The sequence below is a fragment of the Herpailurus yagouaroundi genome, unplaced genomic scaffold (assembly GCF_014898765.1).
Source record: "Herpailurus yagouaroundi ecotype Mexico unplaced genomic scaffold, PumYag 187, whole genome shotgun sequence".
NCBI classification, from domain to species: domain Eukaryota; kingdom Metazoa; phylum Chordata; class Mammalia; order Carnivora; family Felidae; genus Herpailurus; species Herpailurus yagouaroundi.
This window is the reverse complement of record NW_024412418.1, coordinates 32,820,278-32,842,521: the sequence shown is the minus strand read 5'-3', so window position 1 is coordinate 32,842,521 and position 22,244 is coordinate 32,820,278. Positions and strand designations below refer to the sequence as shown.

The 22,244-nt window shown below is 37.5% G+C and overlaps 1 protein-coding gene across 2 annotated transcripts in view; it reads right to left on the bottom strand.

The window, feature by feature from the left end:
* Positions 1-22,244, bottom strand: part of PIK3C2A (phosphatidylinositol-4-phosphate 3-kinase catalytic subunit type 2 alpha) — a 201,740-nt gene that overhangs the window by 93,196 nt on the left and 86,300 nt on the right. For both annotated transcript variants that reach the window (XM_040495704.1, XM_040495703.1), the window contains one exon: positions 6,504-7,627. In XM_040495704.1, the coding sequence (XP_040351638.1) occupies positions 6,504-7,574 (1,071 nt within the window). In that variant the 5' untranslated portion in view covers positions 7,575-7,627. The remainder of the gene's footprint in view (positions 1-6,503; positions 7,628-22,244) is intronic.

The following is a 22,244-nucleotide window of genomic DNA, read 5'->3' as shown; positions in this document are numbered from 1 at the left end:
TGCTTACAAACTTTTCTTGTAACTTGTAAACATAGAGACCAAGTAATTACCCATTCTTTTCTGGTTCTGCCTTCCTGTCCCACTCCCCTACTGGGAAGGGACCTCATGTTTAAGTTGGGAAGCCAGTTCAAACTAACTAGACAGGAGGATGGTCTCCTCTCTAAGGGCTGAAGAAAAACTGGACATCCACCTGGAATTCCCCCTAACATTTGGGAACATGTAGATCCCCAAATTTGGAATTATGATATCCCAGGGAAGGCAATAGTCCATCCCATCAAAACAGCTCTAAAGGATCTTGCTATTATTGCACACAGAAAACAATATCCTCTTAAGACAGAAGTCAGGGCTGGATTCTAACCACTCATAGATAAATTTCTTACAAATGAAATTCTTAAACCTTGCCAGTCCCCTTATAATACTCCCATTTTGCCTATTAAGCCTAATGGAGAGGGGTGCCTGGCTGGCCCAGTTGGTGGAGCACACAACTCTTAAACTTAGGGTTGTAAATTTGAGTGCCACGTTGGGTGCAGAGATTAAAAATAAAATGTTTAGGGGCGCCTGGGTGGCTTAGTCGGTTGAGTGTCTGACTTCGGCTTAGGTCGCGATCTCACGGTCTGTGAGTTCGAGCCCCACGTCGGGCTCTGTGCTGATAGCTTAGAGCCTGGAGCCTGCTTCGGATTCTGTGTCTCCCTCTCTCTCTGCCCCTCCCCTGCTCATGCTGTCTCTCTCTCTCTCTGTCAAAAATAAAAAAACATTAAAAAAAAATTAAAAATAAAATGTTTAACGGGCACCTGGGTTGCTCAGTTGGTTAAATGTCCAACTCTTGATTTTGGCTAGATCATGATCTCATGGTTTGTGAGATGGAGTCTTGCATCAGGCTCTGTGCTGACTGTATGGAGCCTGCTTGGGATTCTCTCTTGCTCTCTGCTCCTCCCCCCTCCCCCACACCCTCTCAAAATGAATAAACATTTTAAAAAATGTTTGTTTTTTTTAAATAGAAACCTAATGGCCAGTACAGAATGGTACAAGACCTCAGAGTAATAAATGAAGCTATAGTCCTTATTCACCCGAGTGACAAACCCTTATACTGTACTGACTCAAACTTCAGGCAATACAGAAAGGTGTATGGCTTACAGTGCTTGATTTAAAGCATTTCTCCTTTTGTATCCCCTTAAGTGAAGAGGTCCAGCCTCTACTGACCTTTGAATTGACTCCAGTAGAAGAACATCAAGCATGCCAGCTTACATGGACAGTCCTACCACAGGGATTTAGAGAAGAGTCCCCATTTGTCTGGCAATACACTCAGCAGAGAGTTTAGAGACCTTATACTGCCTCAGGGAATAACAGTACAATACGTGGATGATATTTTAATATGAAGCTCCATGAAAGAGGTCTCAGACAATAATTCCATTGTTGTACTAAACTTTCTTAGAGAAACAGGATACCAAGAACAGTCTAAGAAGGCTCAAACTTCGAAACAGAAATATGGGATATGAATTAACTACTGGATAGCATTCCCTGCCAATCGAGAGAAAAAGAGCTATAATAGAATTGGAACCTCCTGTCACATAAAACCAACTCCAAACCTTTACAGGAATGCCTAGATTTTGCCACCTACAGATCCCAGAGTTTGGAGTCCTAGCCAAATTTGTATATAAAGCCACTAGAGGACCAGATAAAGAGCCTTCAAAATGGGATAAAGAACAACAGGGGATCTTTCAACAACTAAAAATTAAACTACCCTCTACTAGCTCTACCTCTACCAAACTTAGAAAAGCCATTTATTTACCCTATTCCTTGCTGAAAAAAGAAGCCACGCCTTAGCCCCTAACATGAAAATTAGGGCATTAATTGAAACCTGCAGGATATTTTTCCAAATCCATTGACATTGTAGCCCAAGGATGGCTACCTTGCCTTTAGGAGCAGTAGCAGCTACTGTACTACCAGTAGAAGCATCTAAACTTCCAATGGGAAAGCCATTGACTGTGACAACCTCTCAACAGGTTCAAAGAATTTCAGAAACTAAAGGTCATCAATGGATGACAGGGGATGACTAAATATCAAGCTATACTTTTATACTCCCCTGACACTGTTCTCAAAACCTGTCAAACCCTAAATCTGGCATCTGTCATACCTGGACCAGACTATGCTATTATGTTTGAATATGACTAGAACTAGTCTATTCCACCATCCAGATCTAGCAATAGGTAACACTGATAGTTGGCTTCCATACAGTAGTTTTATAGAAAGACAAAGAAAGGCTGGCTATGCAAATATTAGTTTAATGAAAACTACTGAGGCCATTACTGATCAACACGTCAGCTCAAAATGTCATACAGCACAAGAAGGCCCTTGATAAATACACAAATAAGGCCTTAAATGACTCTGAAAATAGCATTACATTATTAAATGTTGAAATGACCCATATGCGTAAAGCAGTCCTACAAAATAGAATGGCATTAGATGTCTTAACAGCAGATGGTACTATGACAAATATTAAAAATAAGGAGGAAAAGATGTATGCAGGGAGCAATGAAAGAAAGGCATGTGGGTATCACAGCCCTGTCCTCACCAAAGGAAAGGGTGGAGAAAATATCAGTTGAACTGTAAGTGACCAGTCTAAAGGCGGAAAAAAGGAAAGAAAAGGAAGCAGGATTTTGTAGCAAAAGCACCTTAAGTTGTGAGGAAACGGTTTCCAGGGTACTTAATTTTTGTTTTGCTATTTGTCTTGTCACCTTCCCAATTTCACAGGCTTCTGAAATACAGAGAAACTAACTTTAAAGTCATCTAGTCAAAAGGTTCCAAATGCTAGTCCAAGGGAGCAGGTTAGCTGCATCAAAATCACTTAAAGAAGGAAAAAAAATGTTTTTAAGTCATCTTTTCCCTCAAATTCCAAAATCTCACCTCTTATTCCCACCCCCAAACAGACAATATCAGGACTGAAGAAGCCTAAACTCCTCTTCAGGGCACAGTGACATACAACTAAGTTGGGGAAGCTAATTATTCAACCCATGTTTGACAGGGAACTTATTACTTCCAAAATAGCATGTTCTATCACTAAAGGGATGGAGTGGGGGAAGTGATTTTAGAGTCACATCATGGGTCTGAACATCAGCTTTTCTTCTTACAAATAGTTCTGTGGTCTTCTTCCTAACCTCTAATGTATTGTGGAAATTTTCAGACATACAAAAGTAGAAAAAATAATATAATGAACACCCATGTATCCATCACAGCTTCAATAATTATCAACATATAGCCAATCTTGTTGCATCTAGAAGCACCTATCCCCAGCTCTTCCTTCTATTAAAACTATAATTTATTACATTTCATTTACAAATTCTTCAGTATACATCTCTAAAATATAAGAGCTCATTTAACTTACAATACCATTATTATATGAAAAAATTAAGAATTCCTAAATTTCTTCACATTTCCTCAATTGTAAAATAGGTATGGGTTGCTCTGTCCTCATAGGATTCTTAGGAACTCTCTACTGTCTCAGTGACCATTATAAGAAAAGAAAAAAAAGGTCAGTTTGAATATCTACACATAGATAAAAAGAATGCAGCTCTCAGGTTCTGAGTTCTGATCCAGGATCACTGGACAGTAAGTAACTCCAGTTGATCCAGAAACCTCAACTTATCTAATATAATAACCACAATTCACCTAAAATGGTAATCTCAGCTCACTTGGAATAATGTTTCCCTTAGTGGATAAATGACTTTTTGATGCTGAGAAAATTAGAATTTGAGACACACAGATATGAAATAAACCAGTCATTTATAAATATTTGATCAAATTCAAGATAGTCTATGTATTGTGGTCACAATGCATATATTGTAAAGATGTGAATACATACATACAAAAGTGTGATGCAAGGAGCAGGAGTATTTAAAAGTGACCTGGATGGGTTGTATGGACAGTCAGGGACTCTCTCTTCTACCAATGGGAGGACTGAGCCTACACTTAGCTCCCTATAGGACCAGGTGCTGCCTTTTTTCTGATAGCAAAAACTGCAAATTTCCATAGCTCCTGAGATTTCCAAGTTCTAGGCAGTTGCCCTTCCCAAACAACTCCTGAAAGCTGATTTCCCTAATCCAGACTGCATAGTGTCAGACACCATCCCCTCATGCTGTCATGCTTTGCCTATAAAAAGGAGACCCACGTTTGGGGAGGGATCTCTCCATTGGAACACTGTGAATCCAGCAGTGGTCTGGCCTGAGCAGGATGGATCAGGTGAACTAGTGCCTTTAATATATTTTTTAATTAAGGTAAAATTCACAGAACATAAAATTCACTGGCTTTCAATACATTCACAATGCTGTGTGGTCATCACCACTATGGTAAGAAGACTGAAATGGTCTAATTCTAGAGCATTTTCATCATCCTCCCCAAAACCCCAGTAACAATTAAACAATCATTCCCATTCTTTCCTTCCCTGACCCCTGGAAAACACTAATCTGCTTTCTGTCTCTATGGATTTGCCATTTCTGGACATATATAAAATGAATCATACAAAACATGGTCTTTTGTGCCTGGCTTCTTTCATTTATGTTTTTAAAGTTCATCCATGTTATAACATATATCAGGACTTCACTTTTTTGTGGGTAATATTCCACTGTATGAACATACCACTTGGGTTTACCCATTCATCAGTTGATGAGGTATTTGGGTTGTTTCTACTTTGGAGCTATTATGAGTAAAGCTGCTATGAACAATCCAATTTTTAGAACGAGCAAATGACTTAAACAGACATTTTCTCCAAAAAAGATACATGGCCAATTAAGCACATGAAAAGATACTCATCATCATTAGTCATCAGGAAATGTAAATCAAAACCATAGTGATACTGTTTCACATCCATCAGGATGGTGATAATCCAGAAAATGGAAAATAACAAGTGTTGGCAAGGATATGGAGAAACTAGAACTCTCACACATTGCTGATAGGATGTAAAATGGTGCAGCCATTATGGGAAAGTTGAGTAGTGCCTCAGAAAGCTAAATACACAATTATCAGTTCTTTTTGGTATATTTCCCCCACCCCATCTTCTTTTTTGTTTTTGGTTTTTGTTTTTTTTTTTTTTTTTTGGTGGATGACTCATGGCTTAGTTTCTCCATCTCCTTTTAAATACTTTAGGAAATGACTGTTATTTTGGTTTTTTTTTTTTTTAATGTTTATTTATTTTTGAGAGGACATAAGCAGGGGATGGACAGAGAGAGGGGTCAAAGGATCTGAGGCAGGCTCTGCATTGGGCAGAAAGCCCAATGTGGGGCTCGAACTCACAAAGCATGAGATCATGACCTGAGCTAAAGTCAGACACTCAACTGACTGAGCCATCCAAGTGCCCAATGACTGTTATTTTGTAAAAACAAAAAGAAAACCCTCAACAATATGACAGAGATATTAAGAGAAAATAATTTGATGTTATATTTAGGATATCAATTTAAAATATACAATTAACTTGTGATTTTTTAATTGAAAGTATTAAGAGATTATATGAGTAAATTTGTAAATACTGAAAAGCTTAAAATAACATATCCTTAGTGAACTGTAGTCAAAATCCACTTATAAAACATTCCATTAGTTAAGATTTTTCTCTTTTCTGATAATGTCATCCAAAAATCTCATCTGTGTTTCCAAGCCTTCTTACTACCTGCTTCTTTCTCCAAAATGGCTTTTAAAGTCGCAATTCAACATACACCCATTCAAAATCATGCAAAATTTGCTTCTCCTTCCCTAAAGGCTAGTTGATTCCCAGCACCTAAAGAGTAACTAAGTGCTTGTCTAATTAGCTGAATGATGTAATTCGCATTAAGGGGAGAATGAAACTTAAACATTCCCAAACCCACAGATATTACAAGAGCAAAATAGAAACCTGCAATGATATACTGTACTTGGAAAGGAAAAATCTAAGTCCTGCTGCCTCTCATCTGAGGGAAGACATCCTGTTCCAGCTACCCTTAACTAGTTTTTACAGATAGTAAGACAATATGAACTCAGCAACTATACCACATTTTTCATTTTAATCAATATAGGTGTGGAGAGTCCTTTAATGACTTTTATGGGGTTTCCTTCCTTTCCTTCCATTCACTTATGGTTAAAAACAAAATATATGGAAAATTTTCCATAATGGGGTTAAAAACCAAAATTACTGGTTTAACCTGGAAAATAAAAGATAATGAAGAGAAAGTAGGACCGTATATAATGAGAAGACATGAAGAGATAAAAATTATCTTAAATACCTATCAGTGACAGCCAGATCCTTGATTAGAGTTTAATTTATAATCCTAGAAAAAAATCTATTAATAGCAAGTAATTGTTCAACTGACCTAAACACATTTCATCCTTTACCACACAATCTAAAATTCACAGCACATTTAGGAATAAAGAAAACAAAATTCAACATGAAAAAGATTTCTTTTACCTAATAAATTATGTACGCAAACATGAATTCTGTGTTATATTACTACAGTTGAGAAGTTAGTAAGAAAAGACTATACCTGAGATATTTGGCCCTGGACTTTTGTAAACTGAGTTGTTCGAATATTTAAAGACAGGCTTCTTGTTACCGTTGCCCCAGAAAGAGATTTTCCATTCACTTTTCTTTCAAGGTGACAACTTGCTGGTGATCTCTCTTCAAGAAGAACAGCATCCCAAGGATCCTCTGCTAGTAAACCTGGAATATTTTTCTCTTCCTCGTGGTCTACCACTTCCACATTGTCCACCTTAGGTTTACTTAGAGGATCCAAGTCTAACCAGTCGAATTTACTTATATCTTCAGACTTTGGAGATACCTGTAAATTGTTGACTGTAGCTTTTGAATGTTTGATCTCCAAGTCAGTCCTTGCTTTTCCATTTTTTAAAAATTCTGATGTACTAGCTATTTTGTCAAACAGCTTTGCCATGTCAGGACTGACTACTGGATGATAGATAGGTAAGCTTCCTTGTGGATGAAAGGGTGTGGCAGGTGTCAAAGGATATGAAAAATATGGAGACTGTCCTGGAAAGCTTAAATATATAGGTTCTGTGGATGGAAACGCAGGCATTCTTGGACTGAAGCCATTTTGGAATACAGTCTGTTTACTGCTGTAAGTTGACTGATAAATAGAAGGTAAAGTATACGTGGAAGGCCCTGATAACCTAGGTGGCCACTGTCCTCTCTGAATAGTAGGTCTAAGATACACCTGTGCTGAAAACGAAGGGCTCAGAACAGGAGTAACTGGCAAGACAGGTGTTTTCCTAGTTTCAAAATTTTCATCAAGCAATAGTTTCTCAAGTTCAGCTTGCGTGAGCTTTTCTACATCAATATCTACTGCTCTTTTTTGGGTGTCAGATTCAGGAAACACCATGAGATCATAATCCTGTTTGTTATAAACTTGTGCTTTTTGTCTGGTGTTGCTTGATAACTCAAAGGCTCTCTGATTATCAGTCACTCCTCTATCCTTTTGCAGTTTTGCTAAAGCCTCTGCTTCCATCTGTAATGCTTCTTCTTTGTCCACTTCTTTTGTTCTTGTTGGTTCCAGATGTGATGAACATTGCTTAAATCCATTATTGTTGGATATCTGAGCCATGACCAAACCTCCCCTAATCTATGTTTTTCTTGTAGCTTCCAAAATAGCAAGACCTATACACAAAAATAAACATAACACTCAATTAGATTTTTTAAACACAAATTTATTTTGTTTGTAACCCACTCATATGACTTAGAATTTAAAGCCACTTACAAATAAACTATAAAATAAAATAAAATGAACAGTTGTGGGAAATCTGAGTGAAGGAACATTTTTAAAATATCTCAGGGACGCCTAGGTGGCTTAGTCAGTTAAGCGTCTGACTCTTGATTTCAGCTCAGGTTATGATCTCACAGTTGTGAGGTAGAGCCCCACATCATGCTCTGTGCTGAAGTGCAGAGGCTGCTTGGGATTCTCAGTCTCCCCCTCTTTCTGCGCCTCTCCCACTCCCAATTGCTCTCTCTCAAAATAAATAAACTTTAAAAAATAAGATGTTCTTTGCTCTTTAAAAATAAAAATCTTATATACTGCTGAGGTAAGGGATATGCTTAGACATACATAACTTTACCTCATCCCCTGACCTAACAGGAAAGCTAGCATGGTGGATGAACTCAAGAACCTTTCACTTCAGGTGTCACAATGGCTGCTGTTAACTAATGGCACTTTGGCAGGATTCTTGGCACAAAATGCCTTGTTAGTCACATACTTTCATGAGTTTGAACATGGTTTACTGTTATGCAAATAGCAAGTCGAAATGGTTTCAATCTTTGGCTAGTTGTTAAATTGTTCATAAGCCAATTAGCAATAAAAGTACCCAATACCTAGTCAATAAAGTCAAGGAACTACTAACAAAACCTCATATGAGGGGCTCCTGGGTGGCTCAATTGGCTAAGCAACCAACTCTTGATTTTGGCTCAGGTCATGATCTCACGTTTCTTGAGATCGAGTCCCACATCACGCTACGCACGGAGCCTGCTTGGGATTCTCTCTCTCCCTCTCTCTCTCTGCCCCGACCCTGCTCACGTGCGTGTGCACTCTCACTCTCAAAATAAACATTTTTTTAAAAAGCATCATATGAAAAATTGATTAAGGGTTTATAATCTAGAACAACTGACATAACAGATCAGAATAATGAAAGTGTTAAAGCTATAAGAAACTGCAGTACTCCATTCAAAGGTTAAATTTATGGCTGAATTTGTCACATAGTTTTGACCACGCATCTATCTGATTATCTGCAGTTAAATCATTAGCTATAATACTAGAGTGCCTGACTGGCTCAGTTGGTAGAGCATGCAACTCTTGATCTCGGGGTTGTGAGTTCAAGCCCTACATTGGGCAGAGTTCAATTTAAAAAAGTTATAACACTAAAATTTCTCCTTTTTCAAATTGCTAAAATATTTACTCATAAACTAGAAAAATAGTTTATTAAACTTTCTCAATGATCAGCTTGTAAAAATTTAATCTTCTACTTAATCACAATTAAGATTAAAATTACCCTATGAAGCAAGATGACCAATTAAAGGGTTAGTTACCTACTGTGTAAAATAAGGCACATTTCTTGCTTCTAATTATTATAATTCAGGAGTTAATTCTGGGTTCTGGAGTCACATCAGCTTGATTCATGAAGCTTTAAGTGCTTGGGCAAGTCAAACTTTTCCACATGCCTTAGTTTACTTTTAAAATGAAAAAGTAGGGGCGCCTGGGTGGCGCAGTCGGTTGAGCGTCCGACTTCAGCCAGGTCACGATCTCGCGGTCCGTGAGTTTGAGCCCCGCGTCGGGCTCTGGGCTGATGGCTCAGAGCCTGGAGCCTGTTTCCGATTCTGGGTCTCCCTCTCTCTCTGCCCCTCCCCCGTTCATGCTCTGTCTCTCTCTGTCCCAACAATAAATAAACGTTGAATAAAGCTTTAAAAAAAAAAAAAATAAATAAATAAAATAAAATAAAATAAAATGAAAAAGTATTGGGGCGCCTGGGTGGCTCGGTCGGTTAAGCGGCCGACTTCGGCTCAGATCACGATCTCGCGGTCTGTGAGTTCGAGCCCCGCGTCGGGCTCTGTGCTGACAGCTCGGAGCCTGGAGCCTGTTTCAGATTCTGTGTCTCCCTCTCTCTCTGCCCCTCCCCTGTTCATGCTCTGTCTCTCTCTGTCTCAAAAATAAATAAACGTTAAAAAATAAAATAAAATAAAATGAAAAAGTATCAAAAACGCTCAACATTAGTCATCATTAGGGAAATACAAATCAAAACTACAAGGAAATACCACCTCACACCTGTCAGAATGGCTAACATGAACAACTCAGGCAACAAGAGATGTTGGCAAATATGCGGAGAAGGAGGATCTCTTCTGCACTGTTGGTGGGAATGCAAACTGGTGCAGTCACTCTGGAAAACAATATGGAGGTTCCTCAAAAAATTAAAAATAGAACTACCCTACAACCCAGCAACTGCACTACTAGGCATTTATCCAAGGGATACAGGTATGCTGTTTCAAAGGGGCACATGCACACCCATGTTTATAGCAGCACTATCGACAATAGCCAAAGTATGGAAAGAGCTCAGATGTCTATCGACAGATGAATGGATAAAGAAGATGTGGTATATACAATGGAGTATTACTCAGCAATCAAAAAGAATGAAATCTTGCCATTTGCAACTACATGGATGGAACTAGAGGGTATTAGGGTAAGCAAAATTAGAGAAAGACAAATACCATATGACTTCACTCATATCAGGACTTTAAGACACAGAACAGATGAACACAGAGAAGGGAAGCACAAATAATATAAAAACAGAGGGGGGGATAAAACAAAAGAGACTCTTAAATATGGAGAACAGAGGGTTACTGGAGGGGTTGTGAGAGGGGGGATGGGCTAAATGGGTAAGGGGCACTAAGGAATCTACCCCTGAAATCATTGTTGCACTATATGCTAATTAACTTGGATGTAAATTTTAAAAATAAATAATAAAATAAAATAAAATGAAAAAGTATCTAAGTCTTAAATTATAAGGATTAAATGAAACAATGCAACTAAAAAGTGTTTATCACTGGCCTTAGGCAGAGGCATTAAATAAATGACATCTATTATTAATCTAATCTGATTCGAGATTTTAGTTTGAGTACCTAGAAATGAGGAGAGCTCCTACTTACATCCTTTTTCTAGCACAGTGCTTGTCCATAGTATATGAGAAATAAAAGTTTAATGATAGAGGTAGGGAAACACCCAAAGTGAATTCAAACTAATGTAACACAAATGAGGGGTACCTGGGTGGCTCAGTCAGTTAAGCATCCAACTTTGGCTCAGGTCATGATCTCGCAGTTTGGAGGTTGGAGCCCTGCATCAGGCTCTGTGCTAATAGCTCAGAGGCTGGAGCCTGCTTAAGATTCTGTGTTTTCGTCCCTCCCTGCCCCTCCCCCACTCACACTCTTGTCCCTCTCTCTCTCTCTCTAAAAAATAAACATTAAAAAAAATTTTTTTAATGTAACACAAATGAAAATCCTAAATGTTGAGGTAATACTAAATAAAAAATTATTAGTGACAAGGACATCAAGGTATTGAAGGAAGTCACTCTTTGCAATTCTTTTATACAACTATAATTGAACTTCTGAGGCATTTCACTGAAAATCTTTTCAAATTTTTCCCTTCTGTGGTAGAATGCAAAACTAGGCACAATGTACACTTAAAATTTGTATACTTCATTGTCCGTAAACATTTCATGTTAAGAAAAAACTATGAACAAATAGACTCCTACTAAATATACATGAAGTACTTAGACGAAAGTACTGATGTCTACAATTTACTCTGAAATATATACAAAAATAATATAAATTGAGTATCTGATAGATGGATAAATACGTGATAAAGCAAGTACAGGAAAATATTAATAATACAATCTAGTTGGTAGGCATATGGGTATTCACTCTGAAATCCTTTCAACTTGGCTGCACGACTAAAAATTTTCACAAAATGTTAGATGAACAGTAAGAGGTACAAATTCCTCTGATTCCAGGATACACTCTTTATAAAGTCACTTTGCTTCTCCTCACATACAGAGGTGGGGCCTATTTCTCCACTTGATCTGAGCTGGCTCTGTGACTTGCTTTGACAGATACAATGTGAAAGAAGTGACACTGGGAGTTCTAAGTTCATAAGAGCCTAACTGCTTCAGCTCTTCCTGTTTTGAGTGCAGCCACTGCCCTGTGAATGCTCACAGACGATGAGAGAGCACAAGGAGAAAAAGGCCCAGCCAACAGTCATCACCAACCACAGGAGTAAAGCCACCACCTTAAGACCATCCATCCACAGTTCAAATGACCACAGTTACAATAATGACCGAAGGCAAGACCAGCAGAAGAAACCACCCAGCCTGAGTTCAAGCCAAGTTGCTAACCCACAAAATCATTTTGGAATGGTTACATAGCAATAGATAACTGATCAACCTTTTCTCCTTACTTTTAGAAAGCAAGACTGTAGCCACTTACCAATTTAACAGCAAGTTTGTTTTAACTTCACAGCCACCACTACCCACCTTATTTCACGTGTCCTCAGAGAATGAACAGTTCCCTTTTCCTGCCTAACTCTGACGCCTTCTGCTTATATCCTAATTCTCACTGAATTCTCCTATTTATCAGTGATTGCCTTCTTTGCATTATCAATTTGCTTCTGCTCCTTTGCCATAAGAATGCTCAAGTTTTCTCCATACCGAGGTGGAAAAGAGTCTTAACATTCCTCTTTAGACTCCAATAGCTTCCATTTTAATTCTCTCCTTTCACTGCCAAACTTCTCAGATGAGTGACCTAGAAAGTCCTTTCTTATACTCATTCTGCCTTGGAAAAATTATACTTATCCTTCAGGGCCCAAATCAAATACAGCCACCTGTCTGAAGCTTTTCTTAAGTAGCTCCTATTAGAAACCATTTTTTAGGGGCGCCTGGATGGCTCAGTCAGTTGAGCTCCTGACTTCGGCTCAGGTCATGATCTTGTGGTTTATAAGTTTGCCCACTTTGGGCTCACTGCTGTCAGCCTGTCAGTGGAAAGCCACTTTGGATCATCTGTCCCCCTCTCTCTGCCCCTCCCCTCCTTGTACTCTCTCAAAAATAAACACTGAAAAAAAAAACTATCTTTTTAGCTCAAATAAAATTTTTATTCATTTTTATAGACTATGCTGTTTTTGGTCCCTCAGTATCCTTTCTTCTAGTAGGCAGAAATCTGTATCTTCTTTTTTAGAACTTAGTCATCTCCCTTTTGTTCCATCTAGTTCAAATAGGGCTGGAACATCCTTACTCCCCCCTCTCCCACTCCCAACCACACCAAAGGATCCAAGTCTGGCCAAATAGACTTAATCCCAAAACTTCTGAAACTATTTAGAAAGGAAGCCCATCACTGAAGTTGCTGAACTTATGGGATGTAAGCCTGGCACTGCTGTGGCCATCTTTGCCACCACTGAAGGAGATGCTGCCTGAGAATGGACCGAAGCCAGAAAAGAGCAGAGCTATGTATGATAAGTAAAATGAAACGGATTCTGAATATTACATTAAGTGTCTGGATCCAACCCTTGTCCAAGGCTAGTCTTTTCATTTATGTAAGCCAATAAATTCCTCTTTGCTTAAGCTGGTTTAACATTACTTTCTCCAGTAACAACTAAAAACTTAACACAGAATCTATAATTTGTATGTCTACAAGGGCGCCTGGGTGGCTCAGTCAGTTGAGCGACTGACTTCAGCTCAGGTCATGATCTCGTGGTCTGTGGGTTCGAGCCCCACATCAGGCTCTGTGCTGACAGCTCAGAGCCTGGAGCCTGCTTCGGATTCTGTGTCTCCCTCTCTCTCTGCCCCTCCCCCACTCATGCTCCGTGTCTCTCTCTCTCTCTTTCTGTCAAAAATAAATAAACATTAAAAAAAAAATTTATGGGGCGCCTGGGTGGCGCAGTCGGTTAAGCGTCCGACTTCAGCCAGGTCACGATCTTGCGGTCCGTGAGTTCGAGCCCCGCGTCGGGCTCTGGGCTGATGGCTCAGAGCCTGGAGCCTGTTTCCGATTCTGTGTCTCCCTCTCTCTCTCTGCCCCTCCCCCGTTCATGCTCTGTCTCTCTCTGTCCCAAAAAATAAATAAACGTTGAAAAAAAAATTTATAATTTGTACGTCTACCCAACAGACTAGAATAAGCTTAAGTGCAGAGACCTACTTTGTTTTTTCTTCTGCCCCACAACATTTAAAACCACCCTGCTTAATAAATACAGAGTTTAATTTAATGACCACATATTTTAAAGAATGGAATAAGAGCTATCAGTTTTGAAGACAAGATTTTGGATGGCACATGGATATATGGTGGGAGAAATAAATCAAGTTTAACTGCCTATTATTGAACACCACAACATAGTCCATTTTTCACAAAATCGAATGGATTAGAATATTTTGCAAAGAGAAAACGATACTGACTTGCAATTCATTTTCCACAAGCAAATGCCTATTTAGTTAAGTAGTTTCCTAGCTACCATATTTGGTAATGATAGGACATTGTTCTGAAAGAGGAAATCTGGATTTTTTAAGTGAGTTTGAGATACAGTTTATTCAACAAAAAACACACTTACTCCAAATATTTTAAATTAATGTTACCTCTTATTTACTAACAAAGGTATAAAATAAATAGCTTGAAAAATATTTTAACAGTAAATGTGGTATTTTTCATATCAATTCATTTACTTGCTCTATCCCTAGTATCAACCCAAAGCAGCACATGCTAAACTAAATTCAAGTCTAAGCAGTAAAAGTGAACTGTTAACAGCTGAATTACCATATTTTAGCTTTCCAAAAAATTATCATGCATGTATACTCAATTGGTAATAAAGGATTTGAAAGACTGTCCAAAAGTAACCCAGTGCTTCAGCTATTTTTCTGAGGCTGCTACACTGACATGCTCCATTAATTTTTTAAAATCAAAACTTCATTTGATGACAAACATTTATCAGGAAACAACTTTTGCACATGCTAATTCAAAATACAAACTTTAATGCTAATGTTCTCCTAATTCAAGCTGGAAAAGACAATATAACTAGTTTTTGAATGATGATTGTATACCATCTGCCAAAAATTTTCCAACATAGAGTAATCCAGTGATGATCACAAGGCTGTAGCTACTTTAAATTGTTCAAAAGAGGGCAATTAAACTATTCAGTTAAACTTTGGGATACCATTTGCAGATCCAAAAGAATTAATTTAAAAGCTCTTGGCTTCTTCTGTGGTAGACATTCATTTACAATTTAAATTTAAATCTCAGAAAAAAATAAAACCAGTCCTGCTACCCATCTAAATGCTTTCTGATCTTAAAATTCAAGATACATAAGAAAACAGAGAAACAATGATTTGAGTTCAACCATGCAAATATTTCTCCACTAAAATGAAAGTGAATCTCAAAGAAAAATAAATTATGGTACCCAACTGAATACTGTGCTACCATTAAAAATAATATCAACACTGCAATAACCATGGAAAATATTTGTTAAAACTGTAGCAAGTATCTACATATCTATACATACCTACAGATAGAGATATGTAGATACTTGCTGCCAAACACTGCTAAAAGCAATATATTAACTAATTTAATCCTCACAAATTATATTAAGTAGCTACTATTATCCCTACATACAAATGAAAAACTTTCATACAAATTATATAATCTGCCCAAGTTCACAGTAGCTAGCAAGTGATGAGATCAGGACTCAAATCCAGGCAGTGCTAATTCACTACAATATATTTTTATGTTAATAGTTATCTGAAATAAGTATCTAAACATACCTTATCTATTATAAATACCAACTTCTTCCTCAAGGCTACGGTTATTTCTCTCTGCATTAATAAATACATTTTACTGTTTTGTTTAATTCTATCATGAAGTGATTAATACTGCTATTTAATAATGTGCCATTTTATTAATTTATTCTCACCACATGACTAGCAAACTTATCATTTCACTGAGGTTATGAATTCACTCTCAGACTTACTGTAGTTGTTGAATGAATGCCTCAAAGACTGGGAAACGTAAGACACCATTGTCTTTATCAAAAAGAAGCTCAAATTCTGCAACAAACAAAAAACCAGACTAAAAGGGCTTTTTTTTTTTTTTTTAAGTTTATTTATTTTTGAGTGGGGGGAGCTGGGTGGGGGCAGACAGAAACAGAGACACAGCATCGGAAGCAGGCTCCAGGCTCTGAGCTGTCAGCACAGAGCCTGACACAGGGCCCAAACTCATGAACCACGAGACCATGACCTGAGCTGAAGTTGGACGCTTAACCGACTGAGCCACCCAGGTGCCCCTAAAAGGGCTTATTTATTAATAATTCAACTAAAACTGAAAAATCACATGGCTGAGTTCAGAATAAACAAGCGGTGGGAGAAAAAATTATTTTGGAAACTGGGAGTAGGAGATGGCAACAGAAAACTAAAAATAGAAGAGGAGGGGTGCTTGACTGGCTCAGTCGGTGGAGCATACAACTAACTCTTGATCTCAGGATTGTTAGTTCAAGTCCCACATTGGGTGTAGAGATTACTTAAAAAAGTAAAAATCTTAAATAAAATTAAAAAAAAAATAAAAATAGGAGAGGAGCTTCATCTCTTCTAAAAGGAAAAACCCCAGTAGACAAAATAACATTCTCCTATCTCTGTGATTCACGTAGGGAAAAAATTAACCTAACAAAAATAACCAAGCACTTTGGTATTAGGCACTATACAACTTTGTTAAAAAGAGAAAATGTAGGAATGTCCAGGTGTTGGGTGAGATTAGGGTAGAGCAGCACAGCACTATTCCACAGGAGTGGAATGCGAGTCACATACTGAATTAAAAATTTTTTACAACTACATTAATGAAAAGAAACAGATGAAATTATTAATAATATATTTAATCCAATTTTCCAAAATACTGTCATTTCAATAAGTAACCAATTATAAAAATATGAATGGGACATTTTACATTCTTTTCTCATACTAAGTCTTCAAAATGTGGTATATATTTTATTTCAGATTACACATTTCAACTTAGACTAGCCATATTTCAAGTGCTCAAAAGCCAAAGGTGGCTATTGGACAACTTAAGGCTACAATTTATAAGGAACAAAAAGCAAGGTGAACAAGCATCACTAATTTCTGGATAAGAAAAAATTTACCTTCCCAAAAGTCATCCCTTCACTCAAGTCAATAAAATATCTCCAATGCCTATTACTTAATTTTCAGGGGAAGAAAAATTTTAAGTCCCATAGATAACATACAGCCTTTTCATTAAGGTCTATCTTATCATTTTTGGTAAATTTTGTATTTTTAAAGTATATAATTTCTAATAGTTCTACAATTAGCAAATTGTTAACATTTCATAGATAAATGTGTTTACAATCAACCAAATAGGATTACAAAATTACAAAAAGATTAACTATTTAACTGTTTAAAAAAAAGAATCAAAACCAAAATAACTCGTGGAATTCCTAGTTAACCTCAGCAAAAAGAAGGCCACCCTAATTGGATTTAAAGCCATGAGAATATTTAAATACATATTCATGGATGGTTCAGTAGGTTAAGCTTATGGCTCTTTATTTTAGCTCAGGTCATGATCTCACAGTTAATGACTTCTTGGGGCACCTGGGTGACTCAGTAGGTTAAGCTTCTGGCTCTTGATTCTGGCTCAGGTCATGACCTCACAGAGTTCATGAGATCAAGCCCCTCGGTGGGCTCTACACTGACAGCCACAGCCTGCTTGGGATTCTCTTTCCTCTCTCATGCAGAAGTGTGTTCTCTCTCTCTCTCTCTCTCTCTCTCTCTCAAAATAAATAAATAAATAAAAATGTTAAACAAAAATAAGGGCGCCTGGTGGACTCGGTTAAGCATCCAACTCTTGATATCGGCTCAGGTCATGAAAGGAGATCAGCCCCACATCTGCACCGTCAGCACAGGGCCTGCTTGGGATTCTCTTGCTCTTGCTCTCTATCTCTCTGTCCTTCTGTCCCTCTCCCCTGCTTGCGCTCTAAAATAAAACAATAATTTTTGACAAGGTGATTCTAAAATTTATTCAGTAACCAAAAGGGCCAAAATAGCCAAAAACCTCTTGAAAAAGAACAAGGTGTGAGGATTTGCTCTACCCAATAAAGATTAATTATAAAGCTAATTTTATTTAAGATAGTATGGTATTTATGCAGGAAGAGATAAATTTAATAAAGAACAGGCCAAGAGGTCAAAAACAGAAACACAACTACAAAGACACCCAATTTAACACAAGTAGCATATCAGAGCACAGGGAAAGAACTGTCGTTTTAATAAATTAAGCCAGAACAAATGGAGGGGAAATGAAATGGGACTCCTACTTCACTCCTTAAGCAAAATTCAACTTGAGACAAACCAAACGTCTGTGAAAGTAAGAACTATAAAGCTTTAGAATCAGAGAATGGAAAAATTTCTTAAACAAGACAGAAAGTACTAACCGTAAGAGAAAAATAATTTGACTATAGTAAAATCCAGAACTTTTATCAAAAGACACCAAAGAGAATGATAAAAACAAGCCACAAAAAAGGAGATATTTTTAATATATAACCAAAGGACTCAAATCCTAGATAAGTAACTTCTACAAATTAAAAAGAAAGATAAATCATAAGAACCTCCAAAGAACATTGCCCACAATAGTCCCAAATAGGAACTAACCTGGAAGTGGTAATTAGCTCAACCTTCAGTTCCTCTCTCATCTCCAGAGGTCAGGGGATAAGGCTAAAAGTTCTAGTCCTCTAAAATGCCTCAGTCTTTCTGGTGACCAGCCCCACCCTGAAACTATGTAGGGATCCCAGACACTATTTATCTCATCAGCATACAAAAGAAAAAAAAGAGATTCCAAGGTCTTTAGGAGTTACATGACAAGAACCAAGCACAAAGACCTAATATTTTTCATTATATCACAGTTCATGCAATGGAATTCTATACACTAATGCCAATGAACTAGCGCTATAAGAAAAAAATGAATAAAACTTAGAAACATGATAAGCAAAGACAGACACAAAAACACATACAATGATTCCATTTATATAAAGTTCAAAAACATGAGAAACTATATTGTTTAAGAATGCTTACATAACGGTAAAACCAAGAAAAGGAAAGGATTCTCAAAGTTAGGACAGTGGTTACTCATAGAAGGGATGATCAAGGATAAGTACACTGGGGACTTTTGGAACATAAGCAATGTTCTAGTTCATAACCTAGACAGTGGTTACACATAGAAGGGATGGCCAAGGATAAGTACACTGGGGACTTTAGGAACATAAGCAATGTTCTAGTTCATAACCTATCGACTAGTTACACAAGTGTTTGTTTTACAAGTATTTGTTAGATAATCATATATGCTTTATGCACTTAAAATTATTTGTTAATCATAGATGATAAATTTATTCACTGTTCTGTGGGTTACTTCATAATAAAAAAGAATCTACTCCCTACATATTTTAAATTTGAATATTTAAAATATTTTCATATCTATATTATACATGGTATGTGAAAACACCACCTACAATAGCATGTGGGGTTTTTTTTAACTCACATGTGGCAAACTATATGAATACAAAAGCTCAATTTTTTAGTAATGGCATAAAAAATACAAATAAGAACAATACTTTTCATTTTTTAATGTATAGGCTAAAATAAGGACCCTGCCCTTATATATTAAGGGATATGGGAAAAGGGTAAAACTGCAAAAGAAAACAAAACAAATTATGGTTTCTCAAATTTTCACTATCTGTGAATCATTTAATGGAATCACATATAACATGATTTATGTAAAAAAATTCACTGTCTTTAAAAATACAAAACATTTAAAAATAGAAAGATATTCCTATCAGTGAGAGATAATTGCACACTCACCACTGTATGTTATATCCAGCAAATTTATTTATTTGAACTGAATTAGAAAATCCTAATTCAATTATAGCTTGACAGGAAGGCAGCAATGTTTGGTGGTAATTCTATCAGATAGTTATGGATATATACATAAAATCTTGTGGATTACTGAAACAGCTCCCCAGTCTGTTTCTGCCACCACTCCACCCTCCACCTTCAGACTACTCTCAACACAGCAGCCAGAGAGATACTGAAAAACTTCGATCTTCTTACCTTTCCACTCAGAGCTTTCAGTAACTCCTATCTCACTCAGAAAAGCAGTAAAATCTTTACAACAGTCCAACAGGCACTCTAATATCTGGTCCCCCTATTACTTTTCCCCTATAACTCTCTTGTCTGAGACTGTCCAAGTGGCCTCCTTGTTGTTCTTCAAATACATTATACATCTCATTCAGAGTCTTTGCTCTTCAGTTCCCTCTGGACTGCTCTTCCCCTGGAGAGCTGAGTGGCATACTCTCTCACCTTCAAGTCTTCATTAAGAAGGTAACATTTGAGGGGTGCCTGGGTGGCGCAGTCGGTTAAGCGTCCGACTTCAGCCAGGTCACGATCTCACGGTCCCTGAGTTCGAGCCCCGCGTCGGGCTCTGGGCTGATGGCTCAGAGCCTGGACCCTGTTTCTGATTCTGTGTCTCCCTCTGTCTCTGCCCCTCCCCCGTTCATGCTCTGTCTCTCTCTGTCCCAAAAAACTAAATAAACGTTAAAAAAAAAATTAAAAAAAAAAAAAAAAGAAGGTAACATTTGAGTAAAGTTCTCCCTGATAATGTAGTTAAAACTGCAACTTTCTCTAACCCCATTGCCTATGCACTTTACTTTCTCCTTAGCATTTAAGTACCATCCAATGTACTATAGATTTTACTTGTGTATTTCATGGTCTTTCCCCTCTAGCCTATAAATTTCATGAAGCTGGGATTTACCTCTTAGGCTCACTCCTATATCTCTAGCACCCAGAACAATCCTAGAACAAGCAAGCTTTCATTCAAATGTTTGTTAAACAAATAAATGAAATTAAATCTAATATGGACCAGATTAGGAAGCAATTCTTTTTTTTTTTTTTTTTTACATTTATTTATTTTTGAGACAGAGAGGGACAGAGCATGAACAGGGCAGGGTCAGAGAGAGAGGGAGACACAGAATCTGAAACAGGCTCCAGGCTCTGAGCTGTCAGCACAGAGCCTGATGCGGGGCTCGAACTCATGGACCGTGAGATCGTGACCTGAGCCGAAGTCGGTCGCCCAACCGACTGAGCCACCCAGGCGCCCCAGGAAGCAATTCTTCATTGTAGAGTGACTTGGGTACTCTGTAAGATACTTAAAATACATACAAATATCCTACTCGAAATGAGTATTTGAACCCAAGAGATACCAGATTTGTAATCCATTCTTGTTGCACTCATTTTCATTTAAAGTATTTGGAAGTCATCTTAAATGTGTCAAATTATAAACCATTAATTTCTTTCTCTGAGGGAATAAAATTATGTGTTACTCTCAGAATTGTTCCTCAGAACCACATGGTCGTTTTTAGTCAGACCAAAACACATTACTATTTTGAAGTACTTGTGGAAAATATAGTTCATGTCTGCTTGTTGATTAGAAATATGGGCCTTGGTGGGAATGCAAGCTGGTGCAGCCACTCTGGAAATAGTATGGAGGTTTCTCAAAAAATTAAAAATAGAACTACCGTATGACCCAGCAACCGCACTACCAGGCATTTATCCAAAGGATACAGGTGTGCTGTTTCGAAGGGACACATGCACCCCCATGTTTATAGCAGCACTATCAACAATAGCCAAAGTATGGAAAGAGCCCAAATGTCCATCAATGGACGAATGGATAAAGAAGACGTGGTGTGTATATACACACACACACACACACACACACACACACACACACACACACACAATGGAGTATTACTTGGCAATCAAAAAGAATGAAATCTTGCCATTTGCAACTACATGGATGGAACTGGAGGGTATTATGCTAAGTGAAATTAGAGAAAGACAAAAATCATATGACTTCACTCATATGAGGACTTTAAGAGACAAAACAGATGAACCTAAGGGAAGGGAAACAAAAATAATATAAAAACAAGGAGGGGGACAAAACAGAAGAGACTCCTAAATATGGAGAACAAACTGAGGGTTACTGGAGGGGTTGTGGGAGGGGGGATGGGCTAAATGGGTAAGGGGCACTGAGGAATCTACTCCTGAAATCATTGTTGCACTATATGCTAACTAATTTGGATGTAAATTAAAAAAAATAAAAACATAAAACAAGTTAAAAAAAAAATACAGGCCTTGGGCTCAACAGAATAATTTCGCTGGAGATGAATCTTGAGGCATTAATTACCTATATAAAACTGAAGATCTGAAGTCATGAAAGTAGAGATTACCCTGGGAGAATGTGTAAAGTGAAGAAAGAAAAGACAAGGAGGAAATCATAAGGGCCTCTAATACTTAAGCAGGAAACAAAAGGTCAGAGGAAAATAACAGGTGTGAAGACTGGTTATCAGAAAAATAAAGGAATTCAGTGTCCTAAGAAATATGTGGTGAGTAATGTCAAAAACTCCAGAGAGGTGACACAAGATAAGGGCTGAAAAAGAAAAACACTTTAAATCTAAAAGCTCATTTGTGATTATTTTAATAAGTTTTACTGACATAATTAACATATAAAATTCACCCATTTAAAGCATATGTCAATTGTGTTTATATAATCGGAACTACGCAACCATCGCCACTACCAAATTGCAGAACATTTTCGTCACCCCAAAGAAACCCTTTATCCATTAGCAGTCACTCCTCATTTCCCCTTTCCATTAGAGATTTTTCAG